At 36.1% G+C, this 21,236-nt stretch overlaps 1 protein-coding gene across 1 annotated transcript in view; it reads left to right on the top strand.

The window, feature by feature from the left end:
* Window positions 1-1,411: 1,411 nt before the first annotated feature.
* The window catches only part of LOC148275714 (protein son of sevenless-like), a 56,395-nt gene continuing 36,570 nt past the window's right edge, over window positions 1,412-21,236 (top strand). The window contains exons 1-10 of the mRNA XM_088235317.1: window positions 1,412-1,809; window positions 4,090-4,209; window positions 5,428-5,568; window positions 7,934-8,101; window positions 14,830-15,054; window positions 15,770-15,899; window positions 16,742-16,845; window positions 16,954-17,121; window positions 18,725-18,789; window positions 19,530-19,660. Of these exons, the coding sequence (XP_088091443.1) occupies window positions 1,714-1,809; window positions 4,090-4,209; window positions 5,428-5,568; window positions 7,934-8,101; window positions 14,830-15,054; window positions 15,770-15,899; window positions 16,742-16,845; window positions 16,954-17,121; window positions 18,725-18,789; window positions 19,530-19,660 (1,348 nt within the window). The 5' untranslated portion in view covers window positions 1,412-1,713. The remainder of the gene's footprint in view (window positions 1,810-4,089; window positions 4,210-5,427; window positions 5,569-7,933; window positions 8,102-14,829; window positions 15,055-15,769; window positions 15,900-16,741; window positions 16,846-16,953; window positions 17,122-18,724; window positions 18,790-19,529; window positions 19,661-21,236) is intronic.

Genomic DNA, 21,236 nt, shown 5'->3' with positions numbered 1-21,236 from the left:
CATTGGCTGGTTTAAGTGGTCACATTACACACTGTGTAATATTCACCATTCTGTCCATATTTAAACATCTATATTCCTTTGATTCTTTCATATATTTACGTTTGTGAAGTTAAAGAGCTGAAACCTATATTTTTGGGGGTTAAATATTTCTGCGTAGCGTCACGTGTCACGTTTGATCATGATGAATGTCCGTTAAATATTGAAGGCACAGAAAAAGATTAATTTCCCACTAATTAAAATGCCTCTTTCTCTGCGCTACAAACATGTGTATTTTATTTTACGTCATACCTAATTAATTAAAAAATTCAAATATATGAGTTGAAAAAAAAACAATCGTGCATTAATAATTTAAATATTATAAATCTAAAGAGCTGCCATCTGTGTATGTTACAGTGAACTTATTTATCCAAAGCGCGATGAGTTTACAATGTTTACTTACTGATCAAGCAGAAAATAATGTGCATTTTTTAAAGTTGAATATTATCCGCAGTAGCGTAATGAATTCTGTTAAGGTGTACGCGATTGTTTGATCGAATGAAAGAATCTTCGCTGGAAGCCTTTTTGGTTCATATTTTGTAAATTCTTGAACAGAAAATTATGAGAACTGTAATTTCTAAACATTCAAGAAAATTACAGTTGTCTGCGTTACCGACTAATATCAACCAATCAAACTTATCTCGCCAATAAATTTGGCCAATCAACAGCTTTCATTTGACTGTCAACCAATGAAAAAAGAATACGGAATCTAGTCACAAGATTTAAATATGTCAATATGAAGTTTATAAAATAACATATCCGTGAATCAATTAATTAGGTAATATAAAAAACTTTACCAAGGGTGTTGTTGAACCAGTATTAAATAAAAAAGACAGTAACTCATTTGATATTTTACAATTTAACTTAACTTAACATTTATTGGAAAGTTGGCGAAGGTAAGTAAGAGCTTCTTTTTTGTATTATCCATATTGCATTTTTGCAGAGAAAACCCTGTCATCAAATGCGTTTACAATAGTTTATATTATAAATTGTTGCTAGTTTTGTTTAGTGACGATTTTTTTTGCGTATTATTAAAAATCGACTGTAGCTATAATATTCACATTTTCAATGAATATTCAATAACTAGTATTGCTTGGCACTGAATTCGATAAATAAAATTAATCGATTGATTGAAAATACGTAATACAAGAAAATATTTTAGACACGCCGAAATCCAAAGAATTAAATATTGATTGACTCAACATTTCTGAGTTTGCGCATGGAAAACGGCCTACTATGACGAAAGAAAGAATTGTAAGAGAACACTTTGGAAAAAGGGTGTATTGAGTCAAATACAATATTTTTTGCTTTTGGCAGTTTTTGTCTTTTTCCATCCGGGGTAAGTGATTTGTGGTGTAGTTAGTTGACCACAGGCGTCAAGCATCGTACGGCAGCGCCTGTCAAATCTCTGTAGGATGGAACCGAAAACAAATAGTCAAGAGTCAAGATGGCGACCGCTCTCCTCGTCCGATTGCCCGGTGTGTGTTGAATAACTTCTATTGACATTTCGTCGCGAAATCCGAGTTCGCCGTGTCACAAATCGGATCGTCGTGTCCTTCAGTGCGAAATGACGCGGTGCCGAGTGCGACAGTTTCACAAGAAAACAAAAACATGGCTATGACACTGTATGTATAAATTTTTGTTAAATGCCGTTGCGGGCGGCCGTTCCTAGGAAAAATGTTTCCTAACAAGATCGAGCATGTGGATTACGACTTCTTGAAGACTGACAACTATGAAAAATGGAAAGGCACCTTCGCAAACTCCCTGGGAAAGGTAATTTGATTTTGTTCTGCGGCTGTGCGCCGTCCGCGCTGCTGTCAAAATAAATACAACTGGCCAATTCTTACGCCGATTGTGCTCTAATGTCGTAACAAAACCAGATCTGAAACCTTTCATTCCTTTTTATTGTTTTGTCGGCTCGTTCGCTGACATATTTTGATAATTTGACGCGAAAATATCTCGTCCCAAATAGACGGATTCAACTTGTAATGATGACTATTCGAGTACAATCGGAGTAGGTAATCGCACCTTATAATTGCGCTATTTTCAAGGATTTGCATCGATCACACCGAAATAATCTATACACTAATCAAATATTGACAGCGATTAAAAATTGCGAACGCGGCTTCGTTTATCAAGACAAATGAATAACTTAATTTTCGTGCACTTGTCAATTTATCCGTCTGCACATCTGTGCGAATTTCAAAATTCATTTTTCGAATTTTACTGTTCCATTCTAAGAAAAATATTTTCCAAAATATACAACTCATCAAGTTGTGTCGTTTTTATACAAATTAAAAAATGATCACCAGAGTAAAACAAAATGGTAAAAAACAAAATTATCTGCCCTACACGATTTTGTGTCTGCTTTTCATCATCAACATCATTCCCTTTCCGCTCCTAATGGTGCATAGGGCACTGCATTGTTACACCAGTCGCAGCGTATCTCGATCATTTTTGTTACATGAAGGTAAACTGCAATCTGTTTTCAATGCAGCAGCGAGGCTTATTACGGGAGTAAAAAAATATTCTCACATCTCACAACATCTTCGAGATTTGCACTGGTAGCCCAGAGATAATAAAATACAAGCTTTGCTGGACAGTATTCAAATCCCCTGGACGCCCAATCGCAGTGGTGAATTACATCCCAGAACACCTAGGCTTGAAAGAAAAAACTTTTTTTTTGTGTTCTCACCGGGAATCGAACCCGGAACCTTTCGCGTGCGAGTCAAGCGTCTTAACCACTACGCCATGAAAGCCACCTGAGAGATCGCATTTTGACAGCATTCAGCCTACTTTTGTCCCTTTTCTCCATACTCCCATGCGTCAGGGTCAGGACCAGGCTCCATTGTGAACTGCTAATTTTGCCTCTTGCGACAAACATTTATTTGCTAATGTTGATTTAAGTGCACCGTTCACCCTGTTCCCGGCACTCACCCTCCTTTCAATATCTTTCTCAATCATTCCATCCCTAGTAAACATGCTTCTCAGATACACTAATTCCTATACTTGTTTTAGTATAACTCCATTCACAGTGATTTCACATTTAGTCGTACTTTCATTTCTTTCAAAAACCATCACATTCGATTTATCGACATTCATCAGCAAATCGCTTCCCTTGCGTACATCGTAGACTTTTGTTACCAAGAATTGCAGTTACTCAGATATTCTACCAGGAGCTATAGAAAAGTCGGAGCATCGCTGGTAGAAGTGCATACAAGTCCTGGGCTCCGATTACAATGGGAAGTTAACATTTATCTTCAGTTTTATCTATAAAGTAAAATTAAGTTTTCCCTATGAAAAACAGAATATGCATACAATTTTTTCTTCTAAACAATGTTCTTAACCCCCCCCCCCCGGTGATGCGTCAGTAACTATAATATCTTTATAAATAAAATAAATATTGGGTTTAGATTTTCAGTATTCCTCCATTACACATTTACATATGAACTGAAATAATTTGTTATTAAATAAATCTGGGATGAATTACAAATATCATCAAAAGTATACTCTCAGTCAGTCACGTAGTCCAGTACTATATAGCTACTCAGTAGCTCTCGGGAAGATGGCGCGGGTGCGCGTTTCGCCCGAGTCGTTAGCGATACCCGATGGTTTTTTCATGTTTATAGCAGTTAGATTTGAAATATTATCATCTTTAAATTAAATTATGGTTAATTAAAGCCATTCCCCATAAATATTCCATTTTTCCCTTTTTAAATCTCTTATTTTTTAAATGTGTAGTGACTACACAACACCGTAACGCGCGGGTGTTTTTAGGACAGTAAGGGAAAGTTTATCTTTAACTCAACTTTAAATGTTCATGCAAATATACTAATTTTTGTATGCAAATATCGTTTTTTCTTTATAGACAGTCGAAGATAACTCTGTTAACTTCCCATTTTAATCGGGGCCCAGGGGGCCTACGTCGAAAAATAAGGTGCAAAATCTTTATCTCATGCACTTTGTACTTGCAGGGGGGATCATATCAATCAACTCTCGTATTTTAAAACTTTTTATGATGTGATTTGATTCTAATGATTTTCTGGTGCGCAGGTTCTGGAGCAGGTACACCCTTCGCTGAAGGCCTCGGAGGAAGCGCTGCTCTATGTGGAAGAGCTCATCCTCACGCTCATGGGGAAACTCTGCGGGAAGCCGTCTCCTCACACCGTACAGGTAAATACAATGTTGTACATGGTGTACCCGACCCGTGGCAAACAGGGTCGTGCTGTGCCTAAAAGATAAATGTACGGAATATATATTTTTTAAAAGAGTCATCGGTCACGCGGCTACTGGAGTAGATCCCAGCAGAATGCTCGTACAAAGTTTTCCTGTAATTTGAAAAATTTTATTCCAAAAACACGTTCGACCTTTGCTCAGAGGAATTTTTCTTTTGTGGACCCAAGAGTGTTCAATATGTACAGGGTGTTCTTTAAACCCTGTCACATCCGAAACCTCTCGTGTCGATTGGTGCAAACAAATGTTAAATCAATCGCGTTGCTTCAAAAGACGTCTCTCTTTAAGAAAATCCTTTAGTCTTCAGCACGGGATACATTAGCAAAACATATGTTTATAACATAGAATTAATAATAGTCCAGGAACCGCATACGCACATCAAACAGAAGGGGACCAAACTATTTAAGGAGCAGTTTTACGTTTTGACCCATTAGTTTCTTTGTAAACATCGCTCAATACTCAACTCCCAATTTAAATTATGCCGGGTTGTGTCCTTTTAAAGTGTAAAAATACTGCTAGGATCTTAAAGAAACAGGATGGTATTACATTTCATGTGTAATTAGCACACGAATGTTAAACTGGCAAATGCATTACTTAAAAATTTAATTATTTATCAATCTGTCAGATTGTCGAAGAAACAAAAGAGAAATTTCGTTAGTGTTGCCAGGGTAGTAATTTTTTTCCCTACTTTGCTCATCTAATGAGAGAACTAATGAAAATTGGACCTCAGATTAAACAACTCTGTGGTGAACATTTGACCGACATTATCTTTAAAACATCAAACATTATTTAACATGATATAAAAATATCCGTTTTATGTAAAAAAAAAAAATTGTTTTATATTTTAAGTTTAAAGTTCATTAATTCAATTACTCTTATTAAATGACCCTTTACTTATATACTCTGTTGTGTCAATCAATGTTTCCTCATGCACAATAAAATTTTAGAGAAATTAACAAAATGCTTTTTTTTTAACCCATCGTGCAACATTACGCGGCGACATCTCGAATGCGCGCGGCGAAAGTAGGGCATAGTGGGGGGATTATTGGACACAGTCCGATGTATTGAAATATGATTCTACGCCCCTTCTGGACTATTCTCAATTCTATGGTTTGTAAGTTACGGGAAGATTGTTGACACGGGAACGGGTGTTTGCAGGATGTGGAGGAACGCGTGGGGAAGACGTTCCCGGGCCCGCTGGTGAAGTGGGCACTGTCGGAGGCCCGCGATGCCACCGACAAGACCAAGAAGAAGAAGCCTGTCCTTTTGGTGGACAAGATCCATCAGATGCTGCAGAAGGTGGGGAATTTATTTATTTATTAACGGTTCAATGAACCTTTTACAATTAAAAACTTATAACGAAATATAAAAATATTTTTTTAGAACATAAACATATAAAAGTATACATTAGTAGAAAAATCAATAAAAAAGACATAAAACATCTGTAACAATTACAATTATTTCATCATCATTCTCCTTCCACACCTAATGGTGCATAGGGCACTGCATTGGTTCACCAATCGCAGTGTACCTTGATAAATTTTTTTGTAACATTAAGATGAGCAGTCTTACGCTTCAGAGTCCAGGGACTACCAAATATTCTAGTGTATTTATTTTATTTTTGCACCACAACAGGCCAGGAGGCCCAATTACAGTGGTGGATTACATCACAGAACAAAAAAAAAGAAATGAGAAAAATCACATTCAATTTTTTTGGTGTTCTCACCGGGAATCGAACCCGGAACCTTCCGTCTGTGAGTCAAGCGTCTTGACCACTACCCCACGGAGGCCGCCATCACTAGAAAACACCCTTTTAAATAAATATTTCACATCGACCATGTCGGGATTCGAACCGGAGACCTCTCGCATGGTAGGCAAACGCGCTGACCATTACACCACGAGACCGACGTTGACGTAAAAAAAAAAGAAAAAACTTTGGTTTTAAAGGAAAGTTTATAAGTTCAGTTGTAATACAAAACAGCCGTTATAAAAATAAAAATTTAAAAATTAAACAGATTCAGTCTTCATTCGGCTGATGACAGTGATGGGGGACGCACGCGCGTAACATGACCGGCGTATTTATTATTTAGTTTGCCATAACAGGACTAAATTGTGGGTTTATTTGCATAAATTATGGAAATTACGTTTTTAAATGCACTGTTTGAACTAATTATTAATGTCGTAATAAAACTTTCTTTTTCATATAATTTTTTCTCTGTTTTTGATGTGTATTATTATTTATTATTATCTTTTTCTGAAATTAATGTATCAAATATTTTTGTGTACCAGATATTATGTTATTATATTAAAAATATACTTACTGTAAACTAATTTTTATTATTTGTTTTTAACAATAATTTGTTAGTACCATTTTTTTACACGTATAAGTATATGTAAATGTATATATTTTTTTTGTTTAAATTCTTTACAAGTTATTTACAATTTGCTTTTTAATTCAATTACTTTTCTTATATCCATTTTTTTTTTATTTTTTACTATGTAAAGATTCACTTTTTATTTTGCATAGCAGTATGCTTTTTACTGTTTCTACATGTATACAAAAAAACGTTGTTTTCTTTTAAATTATTACTTACTATGTTTGTACTTACCTGTATATTTTTTGTAAATGCCCCTTGGGTGTATTTTAAAATTAAATAAATAAAAATAAAATAATTTAAAGGAATTATTAAACAGTGTGTCTCCATGTTTTTTTTTCATATGCCTGAACTTTTGAATATTCCGTCTTTTACTAGTGGTAACACGGTGCTACATTACCGCGTGCAAAGGGATTATTTACCACAGTCTTAAGAGTTAAAAAGTGCTATTACAGACTTTCGAAATTTTCTCAAAAATGGGTATTGGGTCATTTGGCCATCTTTGATTAATTAATTAATTATTGATTATGGATAACTTATATGGCGCCATTTTCGTAATATAATACCTCAAGGGCGCTTTACAAAGTGATTATATAAAGATATAAATTTAATTTAAACTTTTTAATTTAAGAAAAATAATGTACTTTGTCACCACATGCGAAGAATTTAATCAAATGATTTAGAGAACAAGTGGGTTTTAAGTTTCTTCCGAAACATCACTTCACTCTCACAGTTTCGGATTTCTGCTGGGAGAGCATTCCATGCCGTGGGGCCTGCGACCGCAAATGCACGTTCGCCGAATTCAGTGCGCTGTTTGCGTAGAGGTATAATAACTTTTCCTTTCGACGTAGATGTAGCTGATCTAAGCGTAAGACGTCTGTCAGCTAGTTCATCTGGAATGCAGAGTTCCCTTAGATATTCCGGAGCAGAGTTGTGCAGTGACTTATACATAAGCCAACATAGTTTGTATTCCACGCTCTGTGGAAAACGTAGCCAGTGCAATTCCCGAAGTAGTGGAGTGATATGACGGAACTTAGATATTCCAAAAATAAGTCTCGCTGCGGCATTCAATACAGACGGTAGGCGAGTCATTTTATTCATTGGTAGACCTGCGTAGATACCATTACAATAATCGACTCTAGACACTACAAACGTATTTATTAATTGACAGGCGGCATCAAATAACAATTTTTTTTTTTTTTTTTATACCGAGAGCCTCGTATAAAATATACCGCTTTTCAACCTACAATTTTCTCTAACAAACTTGAATGTTCTTAACTAATTTCCAGGAGGTGTTCATGTACAAGATCGACACGCTGGTTACGTCGTTTATAGTGGCCATTGTGGAGTACATCGCCGCGGACATCTTGTGGCTCGCCGGAAACTACGTCAAGAACATTTCCGACCACGGCGACATCTCGAGCACCGACATCAAGACCTCCATGAACGCCGACACGGTAAACTGACACACCCATTCATTTTGCTTGCCACACGAAGCGCGAGAACGGAGAAATAACACATAGGTACACCATGATGTCTCGAGAATATGTTAAAAATGTAAGAGAATCTTGTAGCGAAAAACTACCTCAGAGACGTGAAAATTATCAATGTCCAAAGTAATATTGTTCAACGTAGAGATAGCCCTTGCGTCGGCAGGTTGGTCCTGTATATTGAAATGTGAAACAGTCTGTGTTGATATTATTTATTGAATCAACATTCACTTTGTAACACTTCATTATGAATTTCTATAAAAAGAAAACTTTGTTTTTAAATTAGAATTTGTGTATCTAGGAAGTATGTTTACTGGGGATGGAAAGACCGAGAAAGACATTGAAAGGAGGGTGAGTGCCGGGAACAAGGTGAAAGGTGCACTGAAATCTACTTTGGCAACAAAATGTTTATCGCAGGAGGCCAAACTAGCAGTTCACAACGGAGTTCTAGTGCCAACTCTAATGTATGGAAGCGAAGTATGGAATTGGAAAAATGATGATGAAAGTATGTTAAATGCTGTCGAAATGTGATTCCTCAGGCAAATGTGTGTTAAAACGATGTACGATAGGTGCACGAATGTCAAAATCCGTGAACTGTGTGTAAGGCTGAGACATGCATTATCGACAGAATCAAGAGAGGAGTGCTGCGTTGGTTTGGACATGCAGAGCGAATGGACAGCGAAAGAACGGCCAAGGTTGACGGATGCAGAAAACGAGGAAGACCGAGAAAGACATGGCACGATCAAGTCCATCAGATACTTGAAGATGGACGTGTCAAAAGAAGGAATAATCGGCGTGCGTGCATGAGAAGATGTATGAATGTAGAGGAAGCGAGGTCTGCATGTACAGACAGAGTGATATGGCGTTCTATCCTCACTGCCTACCCCTACGGAGAAACGGCGTGTAATAAATAATAATACACTTATTTAAAAATGTGTTTCTGATATTTTTTACAGTGCTTTCCTTCCAATACACATATGCAAAAATATTTTCCTGTTACCATGTAAATTTTCACATTTAAGTGTAAAAATGTGCCATCATGTAAATATGTAAATCTCCACACATTAATACAGTAAAACCTCGTTTTTACGTTCCTAAATTTTACACCGAAATATTTTGGTCCCATTTTTTTCCGCACATTCTCATTCAATATTCCCCCAATTAACGTTTTTCATAAGCCCGGTTTTACGTAGAAATTTTTCCTCAACTCATTCGATCTGTCAAAAGACGAGCCGCGCGCCGCCGCGTGAGTTGAGAATAAAATCGAGGTAATTAAAAAAATGTGTAAATTATTGTCTCAAACTACATTCAATGTAGGTGCAGTGTAATTGACCATTTTGTTGAGTGTCTAATTTTGACATTTTACTAAATAGAGACATGCACTTGACGCGTGTTTAGGAAGATTAGTCTTTACATCAATAAATTACGATGCAGAAAGTTAAAGAAATTGGCAATAGAAATATTATTTGATGTTATACACACATAATGTGAAAAGGAGATAGGTTAAACAGTTATCATAGATGTAAATGACCATTGTTATTTTGTGGTGCCATACTAAAAAATGTGATACCATATAAATAAATTTTCCCAATATTTATGGAAAAATTTGTTGTATGCATTTTATGCAAATTCAAATTTTTATTTACGTGTTTTGAAGGTTAAGTACCTGGATAAAAAAAATTCCCCAAAATAATAACATATTGTAGTATTTAAATTTATTTCAACAGAGAGGGAAAATGTTTTCGAGAAGGGAATATGGAAGTCTAGGCATTTACAGGGCTTATGACCTGTCATTGGCTGGTTTAAGTGGCCACTTTACACACTGTGTAACATTCACCATTCTGCCCATGTTTGAACATCCACATTTCCTCAACTCCTCCATCTGTTGACTTTTGTGAAGTAAAAGAGCTGAAACCTTTTTCCCTCTCTGTTGAAATAAATTTAAATACGAACAACTCCCTAGGGATGAAATCCAGCCAGTCTGCAAGCATTTGGACATAATCAAACATTGTATTGTAGTATTACTTGAAAAAATACAACATATTTTTTATTAAATCGTTGCAAATGTAAATAATCCCCAATCATGACAGTTTTTACAATTTTCTGCAGTATATTTAGTATTGTCTTGTACAAAAATGATATTTTAATGAAATTGAATTTTCTCATACATTATTAATTTCCTCACTTGAAAGTTTTCCTCAGTTTTACACCCTTTTTGTTGTTCCCTTGAAAAACGTAAAACAGGGCTTTCACTGTATATTAAATATTATACTGTAAATAAGCTTATCACTACCAATGTTAGAAGTTTTTAGTATATAACCACTCAAGCTATGGTTTCCTAAGACGCAATGCCATTATCTAGCGGCCATGATATGCTGCGATGTGGTGGGCGGAACAAGACTACCGTCAAGAGGAAACGCGGTCTGACTTTCCTTCGTACAACTGTATTCTCCGTACGAAATTTTCTCCCTGGATTATGACATTAGAGCGATGTTTTTTTTACACACATAGATATTTACCATTAGCGTGACTTTATTGTTTTATTTTTTTGATAAACTGGTATTTAAAAATCATGCCTCGGAGTTACATTTCATGATTTAGTACAAATTAGAGTTTTTTTTAAATTTTGTCATTTTTGATAAGCTATATCACCTTTACACGCATTTTCCGACACAAAAATGTTCACCGCTACACGAAAAAAATGTTCCTGAACTTTTCGCACCCCTATGACAGCCGTCCGGCAAATGACGGCATCGCTGTTTCGCGCTGCTCGCAGTCCGCGCTCTCTGGGAGACCTGCGCCATCTGGTTTGTACAGAAAACGTTTCAACGACATCCACCGCTACATGATGGTACCGCTCTTAGGAAACCATAGCTTTATCGACTTTTAAATGGGTACCAGTTTCGAGACGCTTCCGTCACGTTAATGCGGATACGGCAATGTTGGATGTGATATTGTCGAAGCGGAAAGAGGAATGATGATGATATTGGAGCATCGGCGGGGGTCAGGGAAGTTGGGGGCTGTAAAACTCAATTGAGAAGTGGTTATATATTAATGTTTGAAGGGTCCACTGCAATAATGCTGAATGTCTTAGCAAACTAGTTTATTTATTTATTAACGGACATTGTCCATGATACAATTTATAGGGTTTAAATATTACAATAAAATAATAGTTTTTTTTATTTTTTATATATATTTGGACCCCTGTATTTAGTAGCCTTACGTGTCATGTACAAGGCAAAGGTACTCGATACTAAGGATACTATTTCACCTACATATTCATCTATAATTCAATTAGATGAATCTCACCCGCATAAATAAAGGTTTCAGCTCTTTAACTTCACAAACATCAACAGATGAAAGAATTGAAGGAATATAGATGTTCAAATATAGGCAGAATGGTGAATGATACACAGTGTGCCCTGTAGATGCCTGGACTTCTATATTACCTTCTCTTAAATGTTCTTCATCTCTGTTGTAATATGTTAATATAAACATCTCCCCGGGGAGTTGAATCCAGTCCTTGTCTACAAAAATTTGGACAAACTCAAAATATTGTTGTTAATTTTTTTAAATAATTGAACTGTGCGAAAAGTAGACGGTTTTTTCAAAATAACTTTTGCAATTAAGTTTTGTATTTTTTCAACTGGTGAAATATTTGTTTTAAAAGCACCACCCCATCCGATTATTCCGTACTGTAATATGGACATCAATTGTTTTAGTCGTGTAGCTGTCTTTAAAATCAATTTATCTTAAGACAGTAAATGTGAAAAAGTGCCGTGTAGATCAAGGAATCGAATGGCATAGTTTGAACTGGTAAAATTTTGGACATTCAGCGTTATTACAGTGGACCCTCCATTTACTAACACGAGTTGACAGGTTTGACGAATGCTCAATAAATAAGCTTGCGAGTATTCTTCTGCTATATCTGTTGTATATTTACTTTCACGCAAACAATACGAACTCCACAGCAAAAGGTACGTATCCATGAATTCAATCGGCATGCACTTTGTAACACTTCGTAATCCATTACTGTGAATAATGTCATTTTCAGATCAGCCCAATGCGGTGGCCCCATATTCTGGGGTGAAAAATAACAATAATAAAAATCAATGTTTATCAACAACAATAACTTTATCTACTACATAAACACTCTGGATCATGTCTAGTCTGCCCAACTAGGTACAACCTGTTTTAAGGCAGACATTTTTAATTAACATTTTACAACAGAGATGAAGAACATTTAAGATAAGGTAATATAGAAGTCTACAAAAATTTGGCCCTGTAGATGCCTAGACTTCTATATTACCTTATCTTAAATGTTCTTCATCTCTGTTGTAAAATGTTAATATAAACAGCTCCCCAGGGAGTTGAATCCAGTCCTTGTCTACAAAAATTTGGACAAACTCAAAATATTGTAGACATTTTTAAGCAAAAACAAACAATAACATCACTACCTACTAGTTAATTTACTTAATAATAATAATAATGTTTGGATAATTTATATAGCGCCATTTTTGTGAAAATCACCTCTAGGGCGTTGTACAATAAATAAATATCCCAACACGTCTTACAGCTACAGAGCGCATGGACGGTTGGGATTCTAGTTCCTCGTCTCCAATTATGATATATTACAATTATGATATACATGAGCTAGATAACAGAACGTCTTGCAGCTACAGAGCGCATGGACAATAAGAAATCTAGCCCATATTTACATTTTTATTTTTAAAAAAATTATTTGACAATGAATTTTAGAGTTTAAGTGATATTTTAAAAACGAAATAAAAAGCAAATTTATAAAATTAGAATTTAGATAACAACAAGTCTGGCAGCTACTGAGCGCATGGACGGTTGAAACTCTAGACCCCATTTACTAAATTTAGATATTTGATAACATTTACATAATATGATAGCTAACATCACAAAAAGTCTATACAGTTATACAATATTAATTTATTAGGAATTTATTTTGAGTAAATTTTCAGCAACCAATTTTTTGCAAATTTATTAAATTGAATCCGGGTCATGGTTTTGCAATGTTCGGGTAACATATTGAATATTTTGGGGCCCAGAAACCTGAAATTTCTTTGCCCGAATTCAGAGTTTGCGATAGACCCCATGACCCATCCTCTAGTTGGACTTCTGGTAGTGTGGGAGTGTTCCTTTTGGGATTTGGTAAAATAATTTACTCGCACAAACATTATTACTCTAAAATTATATAATTGTCTTATACCTATGATCTCGAATTCCTCAAATAACCTGACGCTGGGGTACCTGAAGGGCTTTTTTAAAATTATTTTAATGGTTTTAATATCGATTTATTAGTGCCTCCCCATCCTATTATGCCATTAGTTATAATTGACTTACATAAAATATAGTTGCTTGAGGGGTTTCGATGTTCTATGTATCATTAATGCTCTTATGTAAGGAATATATTCAAGTCTTTTTTGAATCCATGATTCCTCTATTATGAAATTCACCAAAATTCACAGAGAAAATAAAAAAAATTAGCTCTGTCCCTATTTATCTTATCGGAGTAAACAAGGACAGGAGACAGATTTTTCCACCACAACGGTATGATCCTTTGATTAAAACATTGATTTTATTTATATGTTCTTTTCACGCATTTTTCATTTCTTCACATTGATGTTTTCCCACTTTCTCTGCTAGTGTGACCTAGAGCGTCAAGAAGCATTTATCTGTGTGACCTTGATGCGATGAAAAGTACTAGTGTGACCTAGAATGTCGAGAAGCACTACTCGCGTGACCTAATAGCGACTATAAGCAATAACCAACCGCCAATGTGATGCCAGAGGTGGCACTTCAACTACTAGATGAATTAGAAGCACAATTCGTGTGACCTAGAGCTTCCAGCAGTACTGTGTAACCTTGATACAATGAGAATTACTACTCGTGTTATCTAAACGCAACGATAAGCAATAATTACCAATGTGGTGTGACACAGGTGACACACCAAAACATTTTGGGTGACACATCATTTACGGATGATCTTTGCCCAAGAACGAGCGTTGCGTTTCTTCGTTTACTAGACTTACATTCCTAGACGTGACACGACTGAATCGAGCCAGGTTTTTTCAGAATTGTGACATGTCGATCTAAAAAGGTTACCCATCACTGCACTTGTGTGACCTAGAGCAATAAGACGTACTACTTAAGTGACCTAGAGCGACAAGAAGCATTTCTTGCATGACCTGAAGCGACAAGAAGCACTACTTACGTGACCTAGAGTGACAAGAAGCATTTCTTGCATGACCTGAAGCGACAAGAAGCACTACTTACGTGACCTAGAGTGACAAGAAGCATTTCTTGCATGACCTGAAGCGACAAGAAGCACTACTTACGTGACCTAGAGTGACAAGAAGCATTTCTTGCATGACCTGAAGCGACAAGAAGCACTACTTACGTGACCTAGAATGACAAGAAGCATTTCTTGCATGACCTGAAGCGACAAGAAGCACTACTTACGTGACCTAGAGTGACAAGAAGCATTTCTTGCATGACCTGAAGCGACAAGAAGCACTACTTACGTGACCTAGAATGACAAGACGCATTTCTTGCATGACCTGAAGCGACAAGAAGCACTACTTACGTGACCTAGAGTGACGAGAAGCATTTCTCGAGTGACAAGAAGCAATCCCTGTACGACTTTAACACTCTTGCACCGTTTCCAGGCGCTGATGGAGATGTTCCAAGAGCAAGTCGTGCGACGCGAGCGGACGGCGCGCGACGCGGCTCTGGCGCAACCGCTGGAGTCGCGCACGCAGCGAGCGTCGCTCACGTACGAGGACCTCGTGCGCGACCTAATGAGCGACGAGAAGCACTACCTGCGCGATCTTCACATGCTGCTGCGAGTGTTCCGCGAGGAACTCACCAACATACTGCCGCACAACTCCAGCGTGAGTCCCATCGACTACTATTCTCCAAGCCCTCTGTTTATATTAACATAATTTTGAAATTTATATATTTCTTTACATGGTTTCATTTATAATTTAAACAAATTATGCATTAAGCTATTTGTTTTTTTTCTAAGAATTATAATATAATATAATGTTGCCAAACCGCGCACAATATATTATCGTAACACAAATATAAGATAATTATGTGTTATGTTTTGTTTTACCACAAAAAATATTTTCCTGAGAGGACGAAAAAAAATCGGTACTTTTATTTGGCAAAACTTAAAAAAACATTAAATAATCATTTAGTTATTAAGTAAAATTAATAAAGTTTAATGTTATACTAAGGCTTATTAATAGAAAGCCGGCTAAAAAATTTGACTACTCTAGCAACACTAACAAAATGTCCGCCTTGTTTTATTTAACAATCTGACAGACGGTAAAATAATCAAATTCGTAAACAATATTATTTGTGAATTCGCTACTTACACGTGAAATGTGATCCCACCGTATTCCCTTTTTATCCCAGCAGTATTTTGACTCTTAAAAACGACACAACATGACATAATTGAATTTAAATCAGCAGTTGCGACTGAGCGACGCCTACAGAGTAACTAATGGCAAAAACAAGTGGTAGTTTTGTCGGCTTCATATTCTTATTTACAGTTTTTTGATTTAGTTGAAATTTGTCTCATGTACGTGTGTCATATTTCAGGATGTGGAATTGATATTCGGAAACCTCGTGGAGATCTACGAACTAACGGTCACTCTTCTCGGTTCGCTCGACGACACGGTCGAGAGCGCTTCCGAAACTCAGATGCCCCACATCGGCATCTGCTTCGAAGGTATATATTTATTTATTTATTTTATTATTTTAACACTCTATAAACAAACACAGTTTATATACATATAAGGGCGGGGGCATATTGCCTTAAGGCGATGTCTTCCTACCTACCCAAACCTTTCAGTTTGAGAAAATCACAAGTATATGGACATATTGAATCTTACAATTTTAGAAAAAAGTAAAAAAAAGATTAAGAAAATAAAAATACAAAAAAAAAATTAACACTATACTATGAAGAGAGGAGAGGGGATGGAAAGGAGAGAAGAAGGATAAAGGAACAACGAAAAAAAACATTTAGATAGTGACATTTCAATCTTGACTTTAATGTTAATAAAGAAGGGGTAACATTAGTGTGTAGATTATTCCACAATCGAGCAGCTACTACTGTGAAAGAGGAGGCAAGAACATTAGAGCGATGAAAGGGTATTAAAAGGGTTCTCTCGTCACTAGAACTTAGAGATAGTCCGTGTTGTGATGAGGTTGGAAGAGCTCTCTTACATAAACAGGCAAAGTGGGATTATTTTTAAATATTGCAAAGAAGTGATAGAAATTACAACAGGGACGGAGAATACCTTGAATAAGGGAATATGGAAGTCTAGGCATTTAAAGGGCTTATGACCTGTCATTGGCTGGTTTAAGTGGCCACTTTACACACTGTAACATTCACCATTTTGCCTATGTTTAAACATCCATATTTCTTTAATTCTTCCATTTTTTTATTTTAGTGAAGTTAAAGAGCTGTGACCCTTAAACTAGTCATCACAGGTCATAAGTTGTAATGTGTTAACCACCTTTTAATCAATAATAATTATGTTTTTTCAAAATCTCCGTGTTTTTTTTCAGAACTCGCTGAGGCTGAAGAGTTTCACGTGTACGTGCGGTACGCTCGCATCGTGACCACCCAAGAGTCCAGGGAGGCGCTTCAGGCCATCGTGGACAATCCCGAGGTAACTTATCACGCTCTCAATTTTCCGTTTGTCTCGTCGGGCAGAGAAGACGCACCGTACCGTTTGTTCCTGGCAGCATTTCCAATCTTTCTGTTTTCTCTTGCGCAGTACTCGGAGCAACTGGACACAGCGGGGCACGGCTTCCGCCTCGCCGTTAAGTACTATCTCCCGAAGCTGCTGGCCTCCCCCATCACGCACGCCTTCCTATACTTCGAGTACGTGGGCATGCTACTCATGCTGGCTCCCAGCACCGAGGACATGGAGAGCTTCCAACAGGTATAACCCGCCGGGGCATTCCCGTTTGTACGAGGTGTGATAAAAAGATACAGTATTACGATCGAAGTAGTACGCTTACATCAAATTCGAATTAATCTCCTAAGCATTCCTAAATGGATTCCATGATTAAAAGCATTTCTGTGCCTTTATCTGCCCCGTCGTGGCCCTCTCAATATCGGGAATAAAGAAATATCACATACTATGAATACCGATAAAAATGGATTTAGAATGATTAATTGTATTTTCAAAATCAATATGAATATTGTGGAGAAACGTTATCATACACAAATGTAAAAAATAAATTTAATAAAAATACGTTGCTAGGAAAACGCGACGTGTTTGGCCTTGGTTGTTGTGACGGCAAGATTCGTGATATTGTTCTGAACGAATTTCAATGGCCAGGAACAAATAAACATGAATCGTGGCGTATTAGGGGCGCGGCCAATGGAATGACCGTTTTTGCGGGAATTCAAAATTACAAATTTAAAAGATTTTTTTATGCTACTAATAATTGGCAAACTGACTGTATTTTGTAGACCTTTATTACTTTAAAAATGTAAAAAAAAAACGTAATATTTCCCTATTGTGTCAAAACACTGTCTTTTAGCTCGGTTTTTATTTTTGGGATATGCCAGCAATTGTATAATGCTAAATTTGGAGAGTAGAGCGAATGTGGACACAGTATCATTTTTTTCTACCAAAAACTCACAGAACAATAATTTTTGTCAATTTTTGCTCGTTTTTGTCTGTTTGTTAAGACGTCCCGACCATTGCTTGTCTTCAACCATCTCATTTCTGCATTTCATAAGCTTCTTTGGCACTTTTTTACAACTTTAAACAAAACTTATTCTTAATATATTAACATATTACAACAGAGATAAAGAGCATTTAAGAGAAGGTAATACAGAAGTCTAGGCATCTACAGGGCTTATGACCTGTCAATGGCTGGTTTAAGTGGCCACTTTACACACTGTGTAACATTCACCATTCTGCCTATATTTAAACATCTATATACCTTCAATTCTTTCATCTGTTGATGTTTGTGAAGTTAAAGAGGTGAAACCTTTATTTATGCGGGTGAGATTCATCTAATTGAATTATTTCACCTACATACTAGGCAACGCCTGAAAATATTATTTTTGCCATTGACAGGTCATAAGCCCTGTAGATGCCTAGACTTCTATATTACCTTCTCTTAAATGTTCTTCATCTCTGTTGTAAAATGTTAATATAAACGGCTCCTTAGGGAGTTGAATCCAGTCCTTGTCTACAAAAATTTGGACAAACTCAAAATATTCTTAATATATTATTTGAAATTCATGCGCAACACGGTAAATACGACCTCACTCTTCCAGCTCTGGAAGCTAACTGACAAGCCACAATTTGACACTGACTATCTAATGGATCAGGCTATTGGACTTATTACTTCAAATATATCTAGCGTCGGCAATTGCTTCCATTAAAATTTATTTACCATATTTTTTTATCACGCCTTGTACTTAAAGAACAAACCGTGTGACTACCGAGAGAGCTTGGTTTGTTTACCAGATGGAATAAATATTTTTACGATAAATACCTGACTATAATTGGTAATAATTTACAGGTTGAAGGGCTAATGAAGCCAATACAGGAATCCCTACTCTCTGCGCTCGGGAATGGACCAAAAATGTGAGTCACTTACTTGTACTAATGTAAGTATTGCAGTCATGTTTGAGGAATGAAATAGACACGGCAGTCGTGTTTGGCGACTGAATTAGATGCAGGAGTAAAAGTAATGAAATTAATATGATGAAGAACATAGGCATGATAGTCATCTTTAAGGGATGGAATAAGTACGGAAGTCATCTTTAAGGAATGAAATAGATATGGGAGTCTGTTTGAGGAATAAAATGGATATATGGATATGCGAGTCATGTTTGCTAATGAAATTGATACGCGAGTCATGTTTGTCAAATGAAATAGATATGCGAGTCATGTTTGACAAATGAAATAGATATGCGAGGTATGTTTGACAAATGAAATTGATATGCGAGTCATACTTGACAAATGAAATTGATATGCGAGTCATGTTTGACAAATGAAATTGATATGCGAGTCATGTTTGACAAATGAAATAGATATGCGAGGTATGTTTGACAAATGAGTGAGTTATGTTCGACAAATGAAATTAATATGCGAGTCATGTTTGACAAATGAAATTGATATGCGAGTCGTGTTTGAAAAATGAAATTGATAATATACGAGTTATGTTTGATGAATGAAATAGATATGCAAGTCATGTTTGATAAATTGTTTGAAATTTTTTTATACCTACATTATTTTGTGTACTCCCAAAAGTGCACTTGTTCTTTCTACATACTCTCGCTTTAACTATCACCTTCCTCCTCTAACGTCTGTCTTGTCACCAGTGACGCCGCTAGCCGAGTGGCTTCCAAGGCGCGGAGACTAGTTGCCCTGGAGAAGACCAACGAACTGGCCAGACTCATAGACAACTGGGATACCAAAGACAACGGCCAGTGCTGCAACGAATTTATTCGAGGTAATAAATTCATCATATTTTATTTTATTTACTTATTTTCAGGCATTGCCAAGTAGGTTAAACAATTTGGATTAATCCCACCCACATTGGGTGTCGAAAATGCTCACCCCTGTCTACTTGACATTCTGTTTTGAACGCTTGAAATCAAATTAAATACGGGTTGTGGTCCCGTGGCTGGTGTCTCGGACTCACGTTTCAAAGGTCCGTGATTCGAATCCCACTCTAACCCAACTTTTTTTTTTTTTTTTTACATTTACATTTTTTTGCACCACAACAGGCCAGGAGGCCTAATTACAGTGGTGAATTACATCACAGAGCACCCAGGCTTGAGAAAAATCACATTTGAATTTTTGTGTTCTCACCGGGAATCGAACCCGGAACCTTCCGTGCGTGAGTCAAGCGTCTTGACCACTACACCACGGAGGCCGCCTTGATTCCCATTCCCTAATAGTGAGTTATTTACAACTCGTAGAAAATGGCCCTCAAAATTAAATATTTGGGTGAATCATAACAACGCAAATATTTATTTTTATTTTTAAAAAAATTAAAAATATGTAACATAAAAGCGAACAGAATATCTTGTTTTACGTTTTTCTAGGGAGCAACAAAAATAAGTGTAAAACTGGGGAAAACACTAAAGTGAGGAAATGAAAAATATAAGGAAAAAATAAAATTACATCAAAATATATTTTTTGTGCTAGACTGCATATACAGTAAAACCTCGTTGTTACGTTCCTCGATTTTACATTTTCCCACTTTTTACACCGAAATGTTCAGGACACAATTTTCATCACCCCGGTTTTACGATGAAAAATTTTCGGAATTCATTTGATGTGTCAAAATTATGTCGTAATAATGATGCCGCGGCCCACGCGCCACCGCGTGTGCCTCGCGAATGAATAATAAAACCAGGTAAACAACTAATAAAGGATAAATTATTGTCTTAACCTAAATTCAAAGCAGGTGCAGTGTAATTGACCTTTTTGTTTAAGTGTCTTCCTTTAGGGTTAGTCTTACTTTTCATTTGAACGAAATTTCACATTGACTTGTACAAATCATGCTACGCAGTTGACAAACGTTTTTAAATAATAAAGTTTTAATATCATTAAATTGCGATGTTTAAAACATAACAACAGAGATATTTAAAGTTATAAAAAAGATGGTTTGAAAAATTGTTATAAAAATGGAAAAAAAATTGGCGCGATCTATATGACTGTTTTTTTTAGTGATGCCATAGAAAAAAAGTGATACCGTGTAAATAAAATTTCCCAACATGTAGGGGAAAAATTATTTTATGCAAATTCAAAATTCTTTTTTCGTTTTTTTTTTATTTACGCATGAAATAATTTTTAAATGCGGTTTTTAAATCAAATAACATAATATTGTTTGAAAAAATATAAAAATATTTTTAGTGAAATCATTGAAAATAGGAATAAAAATATCGTCAATTTCCACTTATCACCGTTTTTACTATTTTTCTGCAAATATATGTACACTTTAGTGTAGCAAATCAATTTTATTTTACGTAATTCCTAATTTTTCCATACATTTTTCATTTCCGCATATATACAGTAAA

The sequence above is a fragment of the Micrasema longulum genome, unplaced genomic scaffold, assembly GCF_059751315.1.
Source record: "Micrasema longulum isolate JH-2025_06_02 unplaced genomic scaffold, ASM5975131v1 h1tg001358l, whole genome shotgun sequence".
Taxonomy (NCBI): domain Eukaryota; kingdom Metazoa; phylum Arthropoda; class Insecta; order Trichoptera; family Brachycentridae; genus Micrasema; species Micrasema longulum.
The sequence above is the reverse complement of the archived record's forward strand: the minus strand, read 5'-3'. Positions and strand labels throughout refer to the sequence as shown.